This window comes from Mugil cephalus, chromosome 13, assembly GCF_022458985.1.
Source record: "Mugil cephalus isolate CIBA_MC_2020 chromosome 13, CIBA_Mcephalus_1.1, whole genome shotgun sequence".
Taxonomy (NCBI): domain Eukaryota; kingdom Metazoa; phylum Chordata; class Actinopteri; order Mugiliformes; family Mugilidae; genus Mugil; species Mugil cephalus.
In genome coordinates this window covers 17481446-17500205 of record NC_061782.1, presented here as the reverse complement: position 1 = coordinate 17500205, position 18760 = coordinate 17481446, and the positions used below count along the sequence as shown (strand labels likewise).

Below are 18760 nucleotides of genomic sequence, written 5' to 3'. Positions count from 1 at the left end.
ATCGGATTCCATGCAAAATGTGTGTTATTTTAGTTGTGAGTGTATCAAAGCGTTTGTTGTCAAGTTAGGGACCATAACAAGAGTAGTTCCCACTATTTGAGCAATTTGAGAAAATGCTTTCCATTCCTTTTCAGAAAAATGATGATGTGTTTGATTCTTTGTGGAATCGACTAAGCACCAAGTTTGCCTATGAAGAGCTTTCAATCTGAGTGAACTTGTGAGATGTTGCAGTGGTCAGATGCCAATTGGAGAGAAAGTCTAGAATGACAGGTCAGGAAGTAATCATCACATGAAGTCTCATTTCACTGTGATTGAATACAGACAGGAGAGTTGGATCGGTGTTCTCCAGCCACATGTTAAGGATTTAACTGTGATAAATGTGTGGGATTTGAAGACGTACCTAATTTTTTGTATTGTAAGATAGTGTAAAATTAGCTTACGTGTCATGTGAGCTTCAACAGTCATTGCTTAATATATAATCTTATAATCTCTTTTTTCACTTTGCCATTTCCAAGCAGTTCAAGTGAAAGTTATAATATACAACAATAGAAGAAGACGAATTTAATTCTGCTAAACCAGCACTGTAATACAGGGCTCCGAACATTTTTCAGGCCAAGGATCCTAAACTGATGGAGAGATTAAGTAGAGACCCCCTACCTACTATATGTGTTCTATATTAAACTAGTGCTATTTATAAATTATCACTTTGCAAACAACACTTATATACATTATTATCATTTTGCATTCAATATTAAGCTATTCAAATAATACACAGGTTCAAATATTCATGTTTTAATTTCAAACATTGTGGAAAATTGTGGGGGGAAATTAAAAAAGTGTATAAAAAATGTCCAATCAACTAAAGATTTTGCGACCCCCCCTGCAGTACCTCCGCGGACCCCCTGTTGAAGACCTACGCTATAATGTATATAATGTAAGTAACAAGAAAAACATCCTTAAATTTGAAAACATTGAAGTGTCAAAATATAAAAAATATATGCCATGTTGTTATTATTGTTTATTTAGCCCTTAACACCAGAGAAGTCAATAAGTAAAGTACAAGGTTAGGGTTCACTTGACTGCCTCGTATCACCTCTCGCCTCTCCCTCCTTTTCCCTCCTTTCCTCGCTGATTTTACTGAAACATGCTGATACAATTAAACAATTCTATTCGACTTTGCTTACACGTTGAATTCCTTCATCGTGGGCATGATGAAGCTTTCAGGAGCTGTAATATAACTGAGCTTCAGTCGACGGAAAAACCTGTAATTCATTACTCAAGAAAATAAAACCTGGAGTCCTGTTTCAACTGTGCGAGTGAAGCTGGAGCTCTGTGACCCATTTCTCTGCTCCTGAAACTGTAAATGGGTTGAAATGAATACCTGTTTTTCTACGTCCCTCAAACCTCTCTTTCTTCAGCCCTTTTCAAAGTGCAGATTTACATTCTGTCTGGTTTGCGGTTGCTATTTTAGAAATGTTTCTTGGGGGGGGCACCCTCTGACTTATCCTGTACGTGCGCGCACCCGCCGCGCACACACAAACGAAGAAAGGCACACACCGACGCGTACACACCGCCCAGACCTTAACCACTCCCCCAAGAGCTTTCTGTGTTTATCTACGGAGGACCTTGGGTTTTGGTTTTGCTGTTCTCGCTCCTCATTCAACATCCAGTTCAATCTGTGTTTTTTGTTTTTTTTTTTCCTCCACTTGCCTTGATTGGAGAAAAAGCATTTTTATAAGAGCACCTCTTGGATGTAGTCCTGGACGTTGCCAGGATACTTCAACAAAAGAGAATGGCTGGCGCAAAAAGAGGAAAAGGGCATTGTTTTATTTAAATGATCCCAGTGACGAGTAAAAAGCTGACAGGCTTTTTATTCATTTCCTTATGGCTGTTTTTAATTACAAATTATTCAGGACGGACACATCAGCAGAGATAATTCTGAGGTCGAGTAATCAACATCGTTAGAATCCTGCACAGATTCCTCATGTCCTTAAAAGGAGAGATAGGTGAAGTGCTGATGCGTATGACATGTCAGGGATTTCTTAATAGTACAATGTGATGTTTACAGTTCAGCTCGCAGCCTGTTAAGTGAGACTGACTCCCTGTGCTCCGTGGGGGATCTAGCACAGTAGATACCAGGCACCAGGAATGTACCGCATTGTGTAATCACTTGGCAGCTTACACACAAGGGAGATCAAGGAGGATGATGATAACTCAAACATGTTACCCACACGATGTTAGACGTCCTCTTTCCAGGACTGGGCGATTCCAGTCCAAAGATGCACGCGGGTAAATAAAACCTGCTGTTTATGTGAGGTAATAAATGGACTTGGTGTTTATGGGCAGAATGAAAACCAGTTTTGTTTGTCGGACGAAATCTTTCATGTCTATTTCTGATTGTTTCTGGATGGTCCGGGCTGGTGACCTTTGGGTCAGCGAGTCTAGTCTCTCTGGCAGGCTTTCATCTCTGTCTGTCCGACAGCAACATCTGGCACACTTGCGTTTATTTGATAACATAGTTGCTTGGCAACCCCGGGGAAGTTGAGACGAGAAAGGAGGCTCTTTTGAGAACAGAGGGTGGCTTTTGCTCGGCGCAGAATTACACCATGACAGGTGTTCAATTTTGCGGATATTAACTCCTAAAGCTGGAGACGTTTTCGGCGCTGGTTGATTTGATGGTGCTCATGGCTACTGTTGGTAACAGTAACACATGGTTTTAACTGATTTTAAAGCAGTCCTCGGCCCTGACGAAATAAAATTGTTTGGTGCTGGTTGTAATGTATAATCTGTTATTGTATAGTATTATCTGTCTGTATTGTAGAAAAAATGAAACATGGCCGTGGTGTCTGAGACTTAAAGACACCTTCATACCAAATATAGTGTTTTTAGATCATAAGTCTGGCAGTATACATGGCCTGTGTGCCTGTGTCTGGCTCCACAGTGACAAAGACATTTTTCTTTGTGGTATTTTAGAGGTTGTCACCTTCTGGATAATAGCTTAAAGACATTAATGACTCACCCTGCACCCAGGGGCGTATACTAGTTCTGAGTCTAATGAAATGCTTTCTCAAGTTATCATGCCCCTCCCTCCCCTTGAGTCTCTCTTTTTTCGCTGCTGGCTTCGGCTCTTTCCTTGTGCGTGAACGGGCGATGCCTGCTCGGGCCACTGGAGCAAATATGGGTTAGCAAGTGATCTAACGTGATTGGGGTACGATCCCAAAAACCAGGATTGCAGTTGGAAAGCACGTATGTGCACCACAAAGCATGGCTTACCTTCCCGTTCTCTTTTAGAAGACGGATGTCTGTGTTGAAAGTTGAGGATGCTTCTCTTGCTGCACTGATATGAAATGTTACATAAAGCAGAAAGCTGGCTCTGCTATTCTACGGTTTGCTAATCCTGACTGGGTGATTAGATACCGCTGTTGCCTTGGAGAAGCAGCTGAAGTGTGTCTTAGGTGCTGGGGCCATTTATTTTGATGCTAGCTCACAGACTTAAGTGTTGGCTTGTGTCTGTTTTCAGTCCTGTTTTGGATCTCCACCGTGTTTCTGCCAACTGCTTGTGTGAGAGGTGAGAAGCGTTACTCTCTGGAGCGAGCTGAGGCGTTTAGAGCTGATTGCAGAGAACAGCTCCCATCGCCGCGGCCTGACTGAATACCAATGGCTGCAGTGTTTTTCTTTCAAATGGATTTTTGAATTTGAATGACTCTGTGTGCGTGTGCAAAATGGTGGCAGGTGAAGTCATGAGCAGGCCTGCTTCATTTCTCTGCGCTGAAGTCAGATATTTAATCATCACCTGACGAGAAAGAATCATACACCCCCAACCAGTGATCTTATCGAAGGCATGAACCTAAATTCGAGGAAATATACTATATCAAGATTTATGTCAATGTTGCAATCTAGGGTTATATAATGTGTTAACACCGTTTGCCTGAATTGTTGCAGCTTTAAGTGTTTCAGGGCTGACATTTCAAGAGCATCTCAAAGCCAAACCAAAAAGGAGATGGTGTTTTATTGCAGATAATTTATTAAACTCTCTCTAAAGATCTAAGTAAGTGATTCTGACCTAGACAGGTTTGAAGGCGTTCTATCTGTATCATTTGGTAAAAATGCCTGTGGTCTTATATTAATGGGCATAGTTGCAGTGAACTTGTTGCATTGCGAGGGCATTTACATTTTGCTATTACTTTTGCAGAGAACTACTGGAGGGAAGAACATCAGAAATCTGGAAACACTGTGCACTCGTTCTCCTTTCATAAAATAATGGAGTCATTTTGCTCTAGGTGTGTTCCTCTCAGCCTGCTGGGAGGGTTGCTACGTCTGACTTTCATATTTAGGTGTTTGAGCAGATGGTGGACTAAGATGTCAAAGTTTTTCCAGATTAAACTTGTCATTGGTTGTGAAATCCTATCCACTGGAAATAAAAGGTTTTATGCTTACCGAGAGGATTCTGTGAATGCTCCCAAGTTTCACCTTATGATCTTTACCAGTGCAGGGGATTTTCTCAAGGTAGCTCTGCTGCTTAGAGATTTAGTTGGTGCCTCTGGTGTTGGTCTGGTCTTCTTGTTGCTTTCTGTAACTTGATAAGATCCTGTCTTCACAGGAGTGGTTTGACGTGAAGGGCTTTGACTGATAGATCGGTAACAGCACAAATAGCAGGTTTAAACTTCCCTTCATTCTTCGCTGGTCATTGAACGGCTGATATTGCATAAATGGATAATAGCTTCTAATAACATCTCTGAGATTAAGATTTCCCAATTATTGGAAAACTACTTGTAACTTCTTCCTCTTCCTCACTGAGAAACGTTTCAACAAACCTGGGTAGAGCAGAACTTAAAATTACATGTAGAAAGTATTAATGTCAAAAATGTCTTTAGATTTGATTTTTCACATCTTAATGTGTGTATTGTTTGCCTAATTGTTGTGTGTGGATTGAAGCCATAACCGTAGAAATCAGCGTTGTTTACATTCCTTATGTGTCAAAACAGTGGAATCTCCCTGAAACTCTGTCTTTCCGCAAAATAATGGATGCCAGACGCTGCTCCATCTGCAGGCGGCGAGTCCCGCATGCCTTCCGCTGCAGCTCCTCTCATTTCTTTGCATGCAGTGACAGTGATTAGATATATTAAATAACTGAGAGAATTAGGGCATGTGGATCTGATTAACTGCAACCATTGTGTCTGTTTTCTGAAGTTAATAGGCAATCACACTAGCTGCTCTACGTTAGCGTCACATTATTTTCTCTGTATTTTCAAAAATACACCAGAAGTGATTGCGACATGTGATCTGAGCTCAGGGCCTTTGTGTCGTTGCTCAGCTGTGATGGCTTTACAGTCTGCCGTGCTGGGAGGGAGGAGCGCTGCATTGTCCTCATATAACCTGCACCAAAAAAAATGCTTTCATTTGTGCACTTGAGACAAATGAAACAAAGCTTCTTTGATATAAAAAAAAAAAACAACTAATAGATGCTGAAAATATATACTTTAAAGTAGGTCTTTGCTCTTCGAGCATGTCCAAAGGAAGGCCTGTAATTTGAATTGGGGTTTTCTGTTGGTAGACAAAATAATAGGGTTTTTGGTTATCTAAGGAATGAGGCATGCAGCTATGCATTTTTGTGGAAATATCCCTGTCAAAGATAAATGCAAAGCATCCCTCTGGTCTGATTCTTCCTTTCTAATTTTCTGTTGCTGGCAAATATATTCTGCAAGACAAACAGAAAAACATGAATTTTGAAGAAGAGAAAGTGAATTTGTAAATTTAGTGGTTTCCTGCGACGTGAAATCTTGCCGGTCAGCAGCTGACTTTCAGATCGCAGCCGTTGATGTGGCCTTATATTCCATTGTAACATGTTTAAAAAACTAAACTCTGATCTTTGGGAAACTACAGTATCTTTTTTTTTTTTTTTGCATGCAACTCAACCTCTGAATATTTTCTCGAATTGGAGAAAAGGGTGTGTTATTTTACAACTTCTCATGAAAGCAGATGAGGTTTTCTGAGACTTTCTTGATCAGTCGCGGGATGATGGCATCGCCATTATTAATTCCCACCTACTCGACAGTCATTGGTTGCTGTTTTTGAAGCCCGTGAAACTACCGTCGGCCCTCTATTAGGAGGTTTTTAACCAGGTGCAGAAGGTTGTTTCGTCTAAAATGCTCTCCAAGTCAGCGCTGCTACATTTTCTTAACGTACAACACACAATTGAGTGTTGTGTAACATGAGCTCATTGTTCTTATTGGGCACCCTGCTGTGTCCCTGCTGCCTCAGCTCTGCGTTCTCCAGTGGCGGGTTTACACACATGTGCCTACAGGATGTTTTGCTCTCAGCACATGGCTCATGTTTTCCCTCATGTTCCATATCGGATTCCTCTCCATTCCACCGAAGGCATGTGCTGGTACAAGATGTTGTTACACAGTTTGTGTCAGTTTTTGTCGTTGTGGCACATTGCATTTCGCATACATTTCATTTTTATTCATCTCCCAAACCGTTGGTTGTGCCTCAGTGGGCCGTATTGTTTGGTTTTGACGTCAGGAGTTCTGATTTAAATGTCAGCACCTAAAAATCCACACTTTTACACCGTTGCTGGGTAGTTTATTGTGGAGCTCATGCAAATTATGAAATGAAAATCGCCTTTTGGTTGGTTAACCATGCGTGGACATTTAGTTAATAAAACAATACAAACAAAGCGAAGAGGAGCATCTGCTCTGCTGTGTTTTTCACTAGGTAAGAGAAGGAGAAGCATCTGTTGGATGTTACTGTGCTCCTTTTTGTTTGTCTTAGCTTTTACAGGAAACGCTCACACTAACAGGGTCTTTCATAATCTTGGATAACTCCGGGGGCTATTAAAGCTGTTTTATACTAAACTAAATATTGGACGTAAACACTTAAACATACAGTCATCGAGACGGACAAAGTCGGTTTGCTCTTGTGTCAGTGCGGCACACAACGCTTTATCATCGGCTACTTTAGAGGCAAAGCTAGAAATAACAGTAACAATCAAGTGAGTTAATCTGTTATGATCCTTTCTGCGCAACACATAGTATTCTGTTCTTGAACTTCTCACAGTGCTGCATTAGAAAGGCTTCTTTTCCTGTGATATGAGATAGAGAAAAACAAATGTTTGACATGCAATGAGTGTAAGTATTTTGTAGTCTTGGCTTCTCGTCGGATATAAACATTTGATATATAGCCGCTGTCTACATGTCGGTATATTTAAATTCCTCCTTGCTAGGGGAAACAACAACCGTCTCCAGGCTAGCTTGCAGCATGACTGCTTGGCTGACTTTGTGAATGGTTGCCGGGATCTACATTTTCCCTCTAACTGAGACACTCTCGCATGACCCATTTCCAGGCATAGTCATCAGCCTGAGTTGATTTGCATCCCACTTTTGTTGATATCCAAGATATTCTGCGCAAGCCACATGCATCTAGCAAATCATCTGTGGTTCCTAATGAGTCCAGTGAGTTCCTCTAGAGTTGCTCTAGGACAAGATCCCCCAATTCATTTTACCCAAGTGCTGAATATTGTAAAGTGTGCCGAGCCAAGGGCCAAAACATCCCGTTTTTTCCCCATTACGCTAATACCAGTTGTTTTATGTGGAGATGTTGTTTTTGCTGCTGCTTTTATCATCATTATTATTATTAGGAGAAAAGGAGTATCCTGAGGCAAAGATGACTATGTACTCCATGGCCCTGTGTACCACCAACAATATCAACAAATGATGATTGTTAAACAGTGCAGCTATCAGCGAAATGCAAAGAGACAGCTATTCCACAGAGACGGCTATCAGCAGCATCTCTACAACCACATTGCCCTCTGGAAGAGCCGAGCGACTGCAAAGACAGAGACAGGAAGATAAACGGAGGCAGAAAGAAAGAAATTCTCTGTTTGTCACTTTTGAAATATGAGGTTAAATACCTCAATAACACATAGTGCTGAAGTGCCGCTTTCAACACACTGTGACAGTGTGCATCCATATCGAGCCGGCTTAGCATTGGCAGTGTCTGGTGAAATAAAACAAAACTGATCAGTCCAGTCAGATTTGTGGTGTTTTTTTGGTCCGTGCAGGCCATGGTGGCGACTTACAGATTTTGATTATGTATTCATGTCATGTATTCATAATGCCAGCTTTAGCGTGTGCCGTGTGGCAGAAGGGGTTTAGTGCTCTAGGGGTTTGGCTCTAGAATCTCAGCTCCATTTGAGGGGGTGGCTGAATATCTTTGGACTTCACCAAGGCGATTGTGATTGTTAAAGAAATTCAAAGAGTGAGATACTTTCCTGCTTACTTGTTCATACAGTGGATACAGTCAGACCGTTCTCCTGCGCTGACACAAAGCTGCAGCGATAGGTCTGGCTATGCTGTGAGTCTTGGTAAAGTCAGCGTGAGTTCTAACAAAAATCAGAGGCTCTTGAAGCAGCCATCAAGTATTGCTATAACAACTATGTTGTTTCCGCATCTGTGTCAGTTCTCATTTATTAATCCTAGTTTCTTTAATAATCTTGTTTCCAACGCAGGTGATGTGATTGAAACTTTCACATTTCAGTCATAATGGATATGGAGGATTAAATAGGACATCGTTTTCTCTGTGCAGGTTACTAAGTAGGAGAAGGACAGAAGGTGATTGTTACATCTGTAGGTGGATCCAGAGGAGTGATAGGAAGCTGCTTGTAGCGTACACAGTGGGGAAAGAAAGCAATATGACAAAACTAGACCCGACTAACAAACTTCTCAGAGTTGAAAGCGACAAACAAAAAGCCTAACCTTAACCTAAGTCTTATCGTTGCCGTCTGCCTGACACGTAACAGTTGTGCTTAAGACCGCTGTAAAAAAAAAACAAAAAACAAAACACAATTTAGTTTTAGTTGTTGTCAACAGTGGCCATAAGTTTCTAATCTGCATCTTTTATTGTTTTTCGGGTTTGAATTATGAGCCATGAGCAGCCTGTATTCCCCCTGAGCTCTCGGGTGGTGAGCGTTTGATGTATACACATTTCTTCTGGAATTGACTGACCCGCCGAGCCAACGCAGACCAGATTCTTCATCTTCACTGTGGTCACTCGTTGTTCACTCACTTCATTGTTCAACTGCGGTCTGAACTTGTTTGCTGTATCGTGCACAAGTACAAACACTTGTTAACTGATCGTGAAAGCAGCTCCGCTATGATGTCTGAAAAACGAAACCGTGTTTAGTCTTCTCACCTAGGTTTTACACGGTAAACACTGTGGTATTTATTGAAGTAAATTATGGTTGGTGGGGGGGAGGTCATTCAGCATGTGGTTGGATTCTACCAAACACAAATAGTTATTTTGTCATTTGATTTGGCCAACAAAAATATGACAAAATGGGTAGAATCCTGGAAAATCCTGGAAAAAAAATAAATAAAAACTTACTGGCACATTAGGTAAAGCATTTTTGTTTGATAAATAACTTAAAGTTAATTCACCTTCCAAGTAATTTCTCATTTATTTTTTTATTTTGAACAGCTGATTGATAAGCAAATTATTTCAGAGCTAGTGTGCTCTAAAACTATGCTGTCTTTTTTTGGATATAAGTTATAGTTAAACCATTCATTTCAAAATAACAGTTGAAGCAAAGCAGGACTGGTTTTCTTTTAATCATAACATCACTTTTGCCGTTGCACTGAGCTCAGCATTTTTGATGGAACTGAATAAGCCAAGTGGACTCCGCTTGTGCTGCCGCTTCTGACCCAGATTTACGCAGACAGCAACAGATCCATCCCGAGTGCGCTGGCCGAAATGCATCATTAAACTTTCCCTGTATTCCCAAATGACAGAGGAACATGAGAATTCTCCTTGGACAGCGGATATGTATTTTGTATCAACAGAGCTGCCACAGTTTGAAGGACTTGCAGATGTGTTGGAGTGACTTCAGGCCTGACTTGCTTTGGTGGTTGGGCCTCTGCTTCTATTTAGCGTACTGTATCAGCTGTGGGAGTTCCTTGGCATTTTCACCTGTTTGGAAAAGTGCTTAAAACACCGGTACTATTCTGAGTGCTTGTTTTGTTTATAGGTTATGTTAGCTCATGACTTGCCATATACCACTGTTGCCAAGGCCAGAAGTTTAGAGTATGCTGAAAGATGAATTTCAAAAGTGTGAAAGCTTTTTTAAGAAGTGGGAAACCGACACCAGTTGACCCAAGTAGGGTATGAAATCCTCCATTAAGGGCTACTGTAAAATGCTCAAATATTTACACTGTATCCATCAATTTGTTACAAGGAAGCCGTGTCCAATCTCTAAGATTATAGAAAATTACTTGGAACATTTTATTTCGTTCCTGCAAATCAGCAGTGTCAGTAACGATGCCAAGCACAATACTCAAAGAAACGCAGATCCACCATAAGCCCTGCTTTGAGCAAAGGTAACGTAACATTTTGAGGGCTGGGTAACCTCTGGGTGTGTGATTTGGCTGTGTTATGGTTAGTTTAAAACTGATCAACTCTTTGTGGTTTTATGAAAATCTCCTTTTTTTTTTCCCCTCTCTCGCTCTAGCTGCCTCTGAGGGGAGAGTCAACGGCGGGGAGGATTTCTTTCAGAAGGTGAGTGTGTAGTCTTTACTTGGATAATGTTGGCTTTTTCTTTGGGTTGCGTTCAAGCCCACAGTGAAGCAGCCCTCTCCTGGTTAGGGAGCAGATGTCAGGTGCTCCGCTAGTGGTTCCTAATTCCAAATCCAAACAAATAAAAACAATGGAAGGACACTGACGTTAAAACACTCCAGGGCTCTTGTGCTTGCAACACAGCTGACACAACACTCGGGGTTTCTCACTTACATAATGGAACGTAACGTACCAGATTATCTCAAGTTTAGAAGTCCATGTTTATAACACAGGACTGACCAGGCAGACTCTGACTCACGGAGTTTCTTTGCCACTGATTTAATTAACATTGTCAGGCTACATGTAATAAAGCAAGTATTTGCAGCAAGTGGCTGCTTTTTGTGACCATTTGCTCTCATTCTCTCACTGGTGCTCATTGGTTAGTCATGTGTGAGATTGCCTGATGTTAAAGAGTAACTGTATAGTTGGAAGTCTTACTACAGGAGGTTCTTTTTAAAAAAAAGAAAAAAAAAAGGCTAAATTGGCATTCCCATGTTTTATTCATACTACTTGTATTATCTACGTGTGCTTTCCATTGATTTCAGTAGAAGACTACCCTGATAAAATATCACTTGTTGAAATATTTGTTCTTTCAGAACATAACAAACACAAAAATCAGATTGTCGGCCTGGAGAAACATCTAAAAACAGTGAAACACCAAGCCCACGGTCGGCCTTTGGCCAGTGTCAGGCTCTTGGTGAGCATCTGTGGCCCTGTTTTTGACAGCGTGTCCCTCACTGCCAGTAGACTCCTGTCGAGTCAGCATGTTGAATTGGCGGAGGAGCAAGTCGGTCTGCGAGATCACTGTGATCACAGTTCCACTGTGGACTGGAGCCCAAGAAGAAAAATGAAAGTGACATAAGAATACAAAACAAGGGCGCACACAGAAGCCGCTCTTCTCATTGCGCTTGTCCTCGCTAGTGTCGCAGGGCCCAGTCCATCGCAGAGAGACAAACACAGAGACAAACAACCATTCACACTCACACCTAGGGTCAGTTTAGAATCACCAATTAACCTAACCAGCATGTCTAAAAAAAGAAAAGAAAGTATACCAACTGAATAGCATCATTCAGGAGAGGCCAGCTATGCAACAGTTTGCAGCTCTTTGTAGCTTTCCAGCTATTAGTGGTTCTCCTGGATTCCCATTTTGAAAAACAAATTTAGACTACAGCCACCTGCTGGTTTCAAGAGTTGTATGTGTGTGCCAGCTGGCCATTACCTGTAGTATTTGCAGACTGCAGAGTAAACTTTGTTTCAGATACAGGCCATTCATGGCAGCATTACCGTCTGCATTTGATGCCAGTTAGATATTCCTTAAAGCAATCACTTAACAACAGCAACAGTCTCGCATGCAAAGATCTTGTTCTTAATAAATGAGGTAGGTGTTGCATCTTAATTTGGCTACCGTTCTGCTGTGAAGGACTTATAATGGTTCCAAAGGGAATATGGTAGCTTAAAGCCAAACACATACAAACGAATGACGCATATTGCAAAAACATTGGCTAACAAAGACGTCGGTGACGCGATGGTGGTGGTGCTCCTTGGGTGTTTCTCTGGTCAGAAGTCTCGGAAATGCAGTCACAGCGGGAAGTGATTTGAGGCTGTTTTTGTAATACAGTACATGAGTCGGATCCCCTGATATCTGATACCCTGATATGAGCATTGAGACACTTAGTTAACCACCGCAACAGGCTCTTACAATCGCATTACTGTGCGGAAAAACGACTGTTAACGACTGTGTTGCCTTCGAACTGGCAATCAAATTATCGTGATATGCTCCACTAACACGTAATTTGAATCTTGATTATCGGAGTCAAATTATGTGCGTCTGATTTCATTTCGTCTGACACGACAGATGAATCACATGAAAGTTAACAGTTGAGCCTAATTGAATTTTGCCACTCTGAAGGTATCTTTTGTGTGGGTCTCTTGTTCGTTCATTCTTGTCTAAATCCCAGCTTCCTGATTATGTTAAACTCCCTCTATAGTACATTAATGGGCTGTAATGAAATAAATGATGGACAGTGGTTTGTTTAAGCATTCCTCCTTTGTCTATTTTCCCTATTTGGTTTTGGAGGCTAGGAAGCTCAGTTTAATGTCAAAGAAGGAGGCAATTTAACTGTCCCTGAAACAGCTTTCAAAAACCAAGTAATGCAAACCAGGCGCCTTAAGATTCCCCGCACTGGAATTTTAACAAGGACTCAAGAAATTCTGTACTGTAGCTCTTTCTGCAACTCTTTTGGTTTGGATATAATCATATTGTTTAAGATATCCAGTGTAGATGTCTGCCTCACTTCTCAAAGCTGTTCTGACAAAATGCGGCTGTTGGTGTATTGACTTTGCCCGTCAGGTTTTTAAGTCTTTGGCCTGAGCATAGTCACAGCTTGTTCAAAGAAACGGTGATTACCAGAGGTGAAGTTGTCAATTAGAAATTAGTGCGCAGCTGTTTGGGTTGGCAGCCTGGCGAGGAGCAGTAAAGGTCGACTGCTACAGTCATGTTATTATTGTAGAATTTCCATTTGGATAACTCTGTATAGTTTCCCTCTGATAGCGTGAGGGCCACACTTGCCAAATTAAAGTCGGGAAAATAAACACTGAGTGCGACTGTGGAACAGTATTGTTGAGAGAATATGGATGAGGTGTGTGAAATACCTTGAAGTTGATGAAAATGGAAATTCTTAGTTGAACTGCTTCCTGCCTAGTCCAACACACCCATGTACCGCACACACTGAGTGAGACTAATAAAACACATGCGTAGAAGCTCTCCCTAATGTAAAAGCATGTGGTCATTTTTTGACTCACGCACTTTTTAGGCTTTGGGAACGAGATTTCTGGTGTTGCCTCAGCGATGAGATTTGGAGTTCAGTCGCTGACGAGCCCAACATAAAACGGTCCGCCCCCGCAATTTCTCCCCAGACCTGCTGTGTGTGATCAAACTCTCTTACTCACTGTCTGCTGGACTTCCTTTGTGCTCCATGCAACATCTTGTAATAGACAGCGAAAAGACCACCATCTTCATGTATTCAGTAAACATGTTAAGACGATGGCAGACAAACGGTGGCCCCATCTGGGAAATCAGCCACGTGCAAGTCCCCGGCACCTCATGAGGGAACCTCCCCAGCTACGTCCCTCCGTCCTCTTTGTTTGGTCTCGTGTCTCTCCCTCATGTTTTCTCTTTTGCTCCTCTCCCCTCCTGCCGCTTTAGTGCTGTTTCATCTTTAAACCACTGCCGTGTCATTGTTATCACTCTGGTGTAAACCAGGGGATTTCTCTGTAAATTAAATTCTGTTGTTTAACAGAAGACGCGCATCAGCGCACTGCTTTGTGTGGCGAGCGTTTGGGTCTGTGGAATCGTTGGAGTGACAGGTCGTGGCACAGAACAATAAGCTTTTTGGAGAGCTGAGTGGAATCTGAATTCTGAGGAAGCGTCGAGGAGCTTGGCCGGTTGACGCGATAACTGTGCACCACAGAAGAGCTTGGAGTGGGTCTGAGTTGAGAGATGCTTTGAACCTCCAGCCAGTTCATCCCCAATCCCCTGCTTCCATCCTTCTTCCCAGAGGCTGTGGTTCTGTAAACAATGCCAGGCGTGTTATTGAGTTCATTTTGTCTATAGCACCCAATCATCTTACACGTAGCATTAAAAATCAGGTTGGCTTAAAATTGTTGAATATTAAAATAAGTAGGATAACACACGGAGCACCAAAACAAGCAGATTATTGGACTGAAAGGCATGTAGTTTTGACTTTATTTCCGACAGCAGAAGAATGTTTCTGCGCAAGTGCCTTGCTTGTGATGTGTGTTGCGCTTTCATAATCGTGCATATGTTAGCATTGGCCCAGAGGAGTAATGGGGATATAACTGCGAGTTAGCACTAGGAATGCTAACATGAACTCAGTTATGACCGTTGAGCCTCATGGGGATGGTTCAGTCAGTGTTGTCAGAAATGCTGTTCTTTCAGTCTCTTAACTCTGCTTTACACCCCCCAAAAATCCCTTGTGTCCCCTTGCACACACACACACACACACACACACACATTCCAGCTGAATCAACAGCTGCACCATTGCAGTCAAGTCCAGGAAACATGCCTCTGCCATGTCGATTGCTGCTTTGCAATACACAGTCACGTGCATCCAGCGCACGTGACTGTTTGAGGGCCTTCCCTTAACGGTGTCCCGTTTGATTTTACATACACCCCTGTACACCAGCTGCAAACCCCTAAGAAGCAATCACCATGTCAAGGTCGCCCCGTGAAACTTATCAGAGCCATTTCTGCATGTATTCGTTTCAGAAGGGGTGCGGCGACCGAGAAGAGTGGGTGGACCGGCGAATGTATAGGTTACTTAATATGTGCAAATATCTTGACCCATTTGAGAGGTATTTGCTAGCCCCCTTCATAAAAATAAACACCGTACACCCTTTAAAATGGTGTGTGGTCTGTCAGAAATCAGTCCCATCTGCAGACCGCTGCCAAGAACAGCAACGCTGGACAGGAAACAGGTTTCTCTGAACAAAGCCCTTTTTACAAAATAGTTGATGAGGCACAGGGCAGAGTGTTTGATAATTTTAGGAAAGTATAATTGAAGGTCTGAAATGATGTCATCTTTAATCATAAGCAGTCGATAAAGTATATTTATCTACTGCCATAAAATAAATTTCGTTGTAAAGAAGCACTTTTTAGTGACATTTTGTTGAAGCTTGCCATCAGCTTACCATTCGCTCCTAACATTGCCACTAAAGTTTTAATGACCTCTGAGAGCTTGCTGCTGTGTCGTATTTCTTATATTTCTGCTTTTAAATTGAATGGCTGCAGGATAAAATAATAAAAAAAAAAAAAAAAAACAAACACGTCTGTCACTGGAGACTAATTATAAGAGCCAAAGTCAAAAAAAAAAAGACAACAGTTCAAGCCAAAAGTAAAAGAAGAATTTCTCCTTATCGCTGAAACAAAACATCCTCTTAATGTTGTTTGTGACACATCCAGCTGTTGATCTAAAAAAAAAAATGACTTCAGAAGAATAGTTTGTGTTCAGCTACAGGGGCATTTGTAATTCATTTTCCTTTATCACATATTCCAGGCGACGGTTGGAGATCAGATTCGCCAGCCCACCGACATAAAACTCGGATCAGATCAGAAAACAGATTTTGGTTTCAGGCGTGATTATCCCTGCGTGAAAAACCATTCCGGGAGGATAGACTGCTAATATTATTGCAGTATCTGGAACTATTTTCAGCCTTAATGTTACCGCAAGATTCCTTACAAGAATAGTTGAGCAAGAACATCCTAGAAGAGACTGCCTTTTGTTTTATTGCCTAAAATGACACTGAAATTCGCTTCGGTGCCACAATACCCAATGTAAAAGCAGACTTACAATTAGGATAAATGGCTGGAGAATGACTGGACGGGGTTTTCTGCTGTTAGGTAACAATATTCCTAAGAAATTGAAAGTTGGCTCAAACATTTAAAAGAGAAAGGGTGAGAAATGGAACACAACAGCAATAAAGAGACATTAGTCATACAAGATGTTAGAAGAGAAACCGTTGAAAGAAAAGATCAGAACTCCTGTAAAACAAACCCCTGGCACTGGTGGGTTAAGAAGTACTTAGACAGAAGCTATGTTTCTGATTTAAGGTACCTGCTTTTGTTTTCTGGTGGCACAATAGTGGCAGAGACGCTGCGTTCTGCTGCTTGTCTAGGCTAACTATCTTCATGTGATTATGGGATGGGATGTAGAAAATCACCGAGGCTTGAAGGGGCTTCCAGTCAATCCAGCTGCAGAGGAAAGTGAGCCACACACCGGACCTTTTAAAGCTGGCTCTCTGTTTTACAGGTGTGTGAGCCTGGCAGGGAAGAAGCTGTCAGACCATGTTGTAAATGATGCCAAACAGACCATTCTGCTTCCAGAAAGGCATATGGAGGAATTTAAGTGCTTCCCTTTTTGATTTGTGCATCAACAAGCCATCATTCTTTTTTTTTTTCTTTTTTTTTTTTGGTGGGTGAGGGGGTCAGAATGGTAGACAGAATTAGAAAAGAATTAACGAGGACTGTGAATTTCTGCAGCCTCAAATCTAATTTAAGCGTTGATGGATCTTAATGCACCCTCTGTCCCATTTGAGTTACAACATGTGGCTTATGGCTTAATGAACTGGCCCACCAAGGAATATTAAGTGGCCGCTGCTCGTGCAATAGCTTGAAGGAGTCGTCTCGAGCTCAGCCACGTGCCTGTGACTTTGTGAAATTCGTAATCTTCTCCACCCCGAAAACACAAACCCCTGGAAAGTATTAAAACAAACAGAAGACCATGGGACAGTTGTGAAAACAAGTAAAAGAGCACACAACGGACAAAGCCATTAGGGGAGAGCACGTCAGCTTCTCATTTTTTTTTGGGAGCTTTGGGTGTTTTTTCCTAATTGTTTTTGTCTTCCAGTTCTCATGATAGACAAAAGGGGTTTTGTTTGTGGACTTGCAGACAGAAAGCCAAGCAAGGTGAGCTTCTTTCTGGTTGAAATGAAGAGCAGGAGGTTATATGTTCCCTCTAATTTCCTTTATTGGCTCCCTGACAGCCTCCTGACGACTCTTATGTTTTTTTTAGAGTGCCAAGAGTTTGCCTTTTTTCCCCATCAATACATATGCTCTTGGTTACAGCGAGTGGACTTCTACACAGATTGTTGTTGGCATTTTTCATGTGTTCCAGAGCAAAATGTCCTCTGTGCTTTATTCTGGGTTTTGATGGTAACAAAATATCGAAAGAAACGTCTGCAAGCATCACATAAAACACACAGTACTTGTCAAAACAGCTGTTCTTTTTTTATATACAACCTAATGACAATATGGAGACAGACAGTCTTTGACATCACCCATAAATTTTGTTTTTTGAATGCAATGCAAGAGGCAACGCCAACATGGCAACGGCTGACACCTCCCAACTCCCGACAAATTAAAAATGATAAAGACGTGGAGTGTTAGCATAACTTTGGTCCTTTATTTAAACAAAACAACAAAGTTATGCAAAAAATGTTGTTTATAGTTGTTATAAATGGACAAATTAGCCACAGAGACTGAAACTAATAATGGCCATGTTTATTTCTGTTATAAAGTTTAGCCTTTCAACATGGAGGTCTATGAGGACTGACTGGGACTGACTCACATCTGGTACCAGCATTAAGTGGTGATTGGAGGAATTCTATTTTTATCACTTCAGTACTTTATTTGCCGCGGACACTGGTGGTGGCTGGTTGATACGACGTGTGCAGATTATGTCACTGTATGAACAGAGACTAGTTAACATCGACTGTCTTGTCACAATACAAGGTTCTACTTGTAAACTTTTGGACATGTCATTCATGTGGATGCTACTTAGACATGTAGCACCCACCTAGACCAGACCAGGAGCCCCCACCCAATAGCAATGACACTCCTTGATGGCAGCAGCCTGACACACAAAAACAATTTATGTACAACTCAAAAAGCATGAAAAACAGCACAAGGTGTTGACCTGGCCCAAACTGATCAAGTATCTACGGGATGCACTGGATCATTGGGATCTGTGGGAAGTCCCCCACTAACCACAGTCTTTTACCAGACACCACAGGACACCCTCAGTGTTCCCCCGTCCATTTTCTGAGGACTGTTTTGGAGCCATAAGGGAGACCTACAAAATATTAGGTCATAATGTTATACCTGATCGGTGTATCTTGAACCGTTTCACCAATGCAGCGTTCAGTGCAACATGAAATCCATAGTCGAAGCTTGTGTGGGAGGATTAAGCTGATGTCTGCTCATCTACTCCGACAATCATTGTCTCTGTGTGTGGTCTTCCTGTTGACTGCAACTCATGATGCTCTACATCCGCATTGTGTTTTCACCGCCATGTCCCCGGACATATTTGAAGTTCTCTGCGTTCCATAACTTATTTCACTATTCATATATGTTCTGATCCACTTTCTAGCTTCTGTATATTAATACCTTTTTTTTCATGTGTTCTCTAAAGTCAGCAAAATGCTTTTAAGTACACTTGAAGCCATGTCAAGCTCAGCAAAATCCCCATTTATCCTGGAGGTGGTGCTGATATACTACCTGGTTTTTATAACCAACACTGCTGTTAAAAATAATAATTTTCAGAACGAATCTGTAGATGAATAATTTGTTATTCCT

At 41.7% G+C, this 18760-nt stretch overlaps 1 protein-coding gene across 1 annotated transcript in view; it reads left to right on the top strand.

Annotated features, from left to right (window-relative positions):
• The window catches only part of LOC125018833 (protein bicaudal C homolog 1-like), a 53042-nt gene that overhangs the window by 5198 nt on the left and 29084 nt on the right, over window positions 1-18760 (top strand). The window contains exon 2 of the mRNA XM_047603220.1: window positions 10505-10551. Within this exon, the coding sequence (XP_047459176.1) occupies window positions 10505-10551 (47 nt within the window). The remainder of the gene's footprint in view (window positions 1-10504; window positions 10552-18760) is intronic.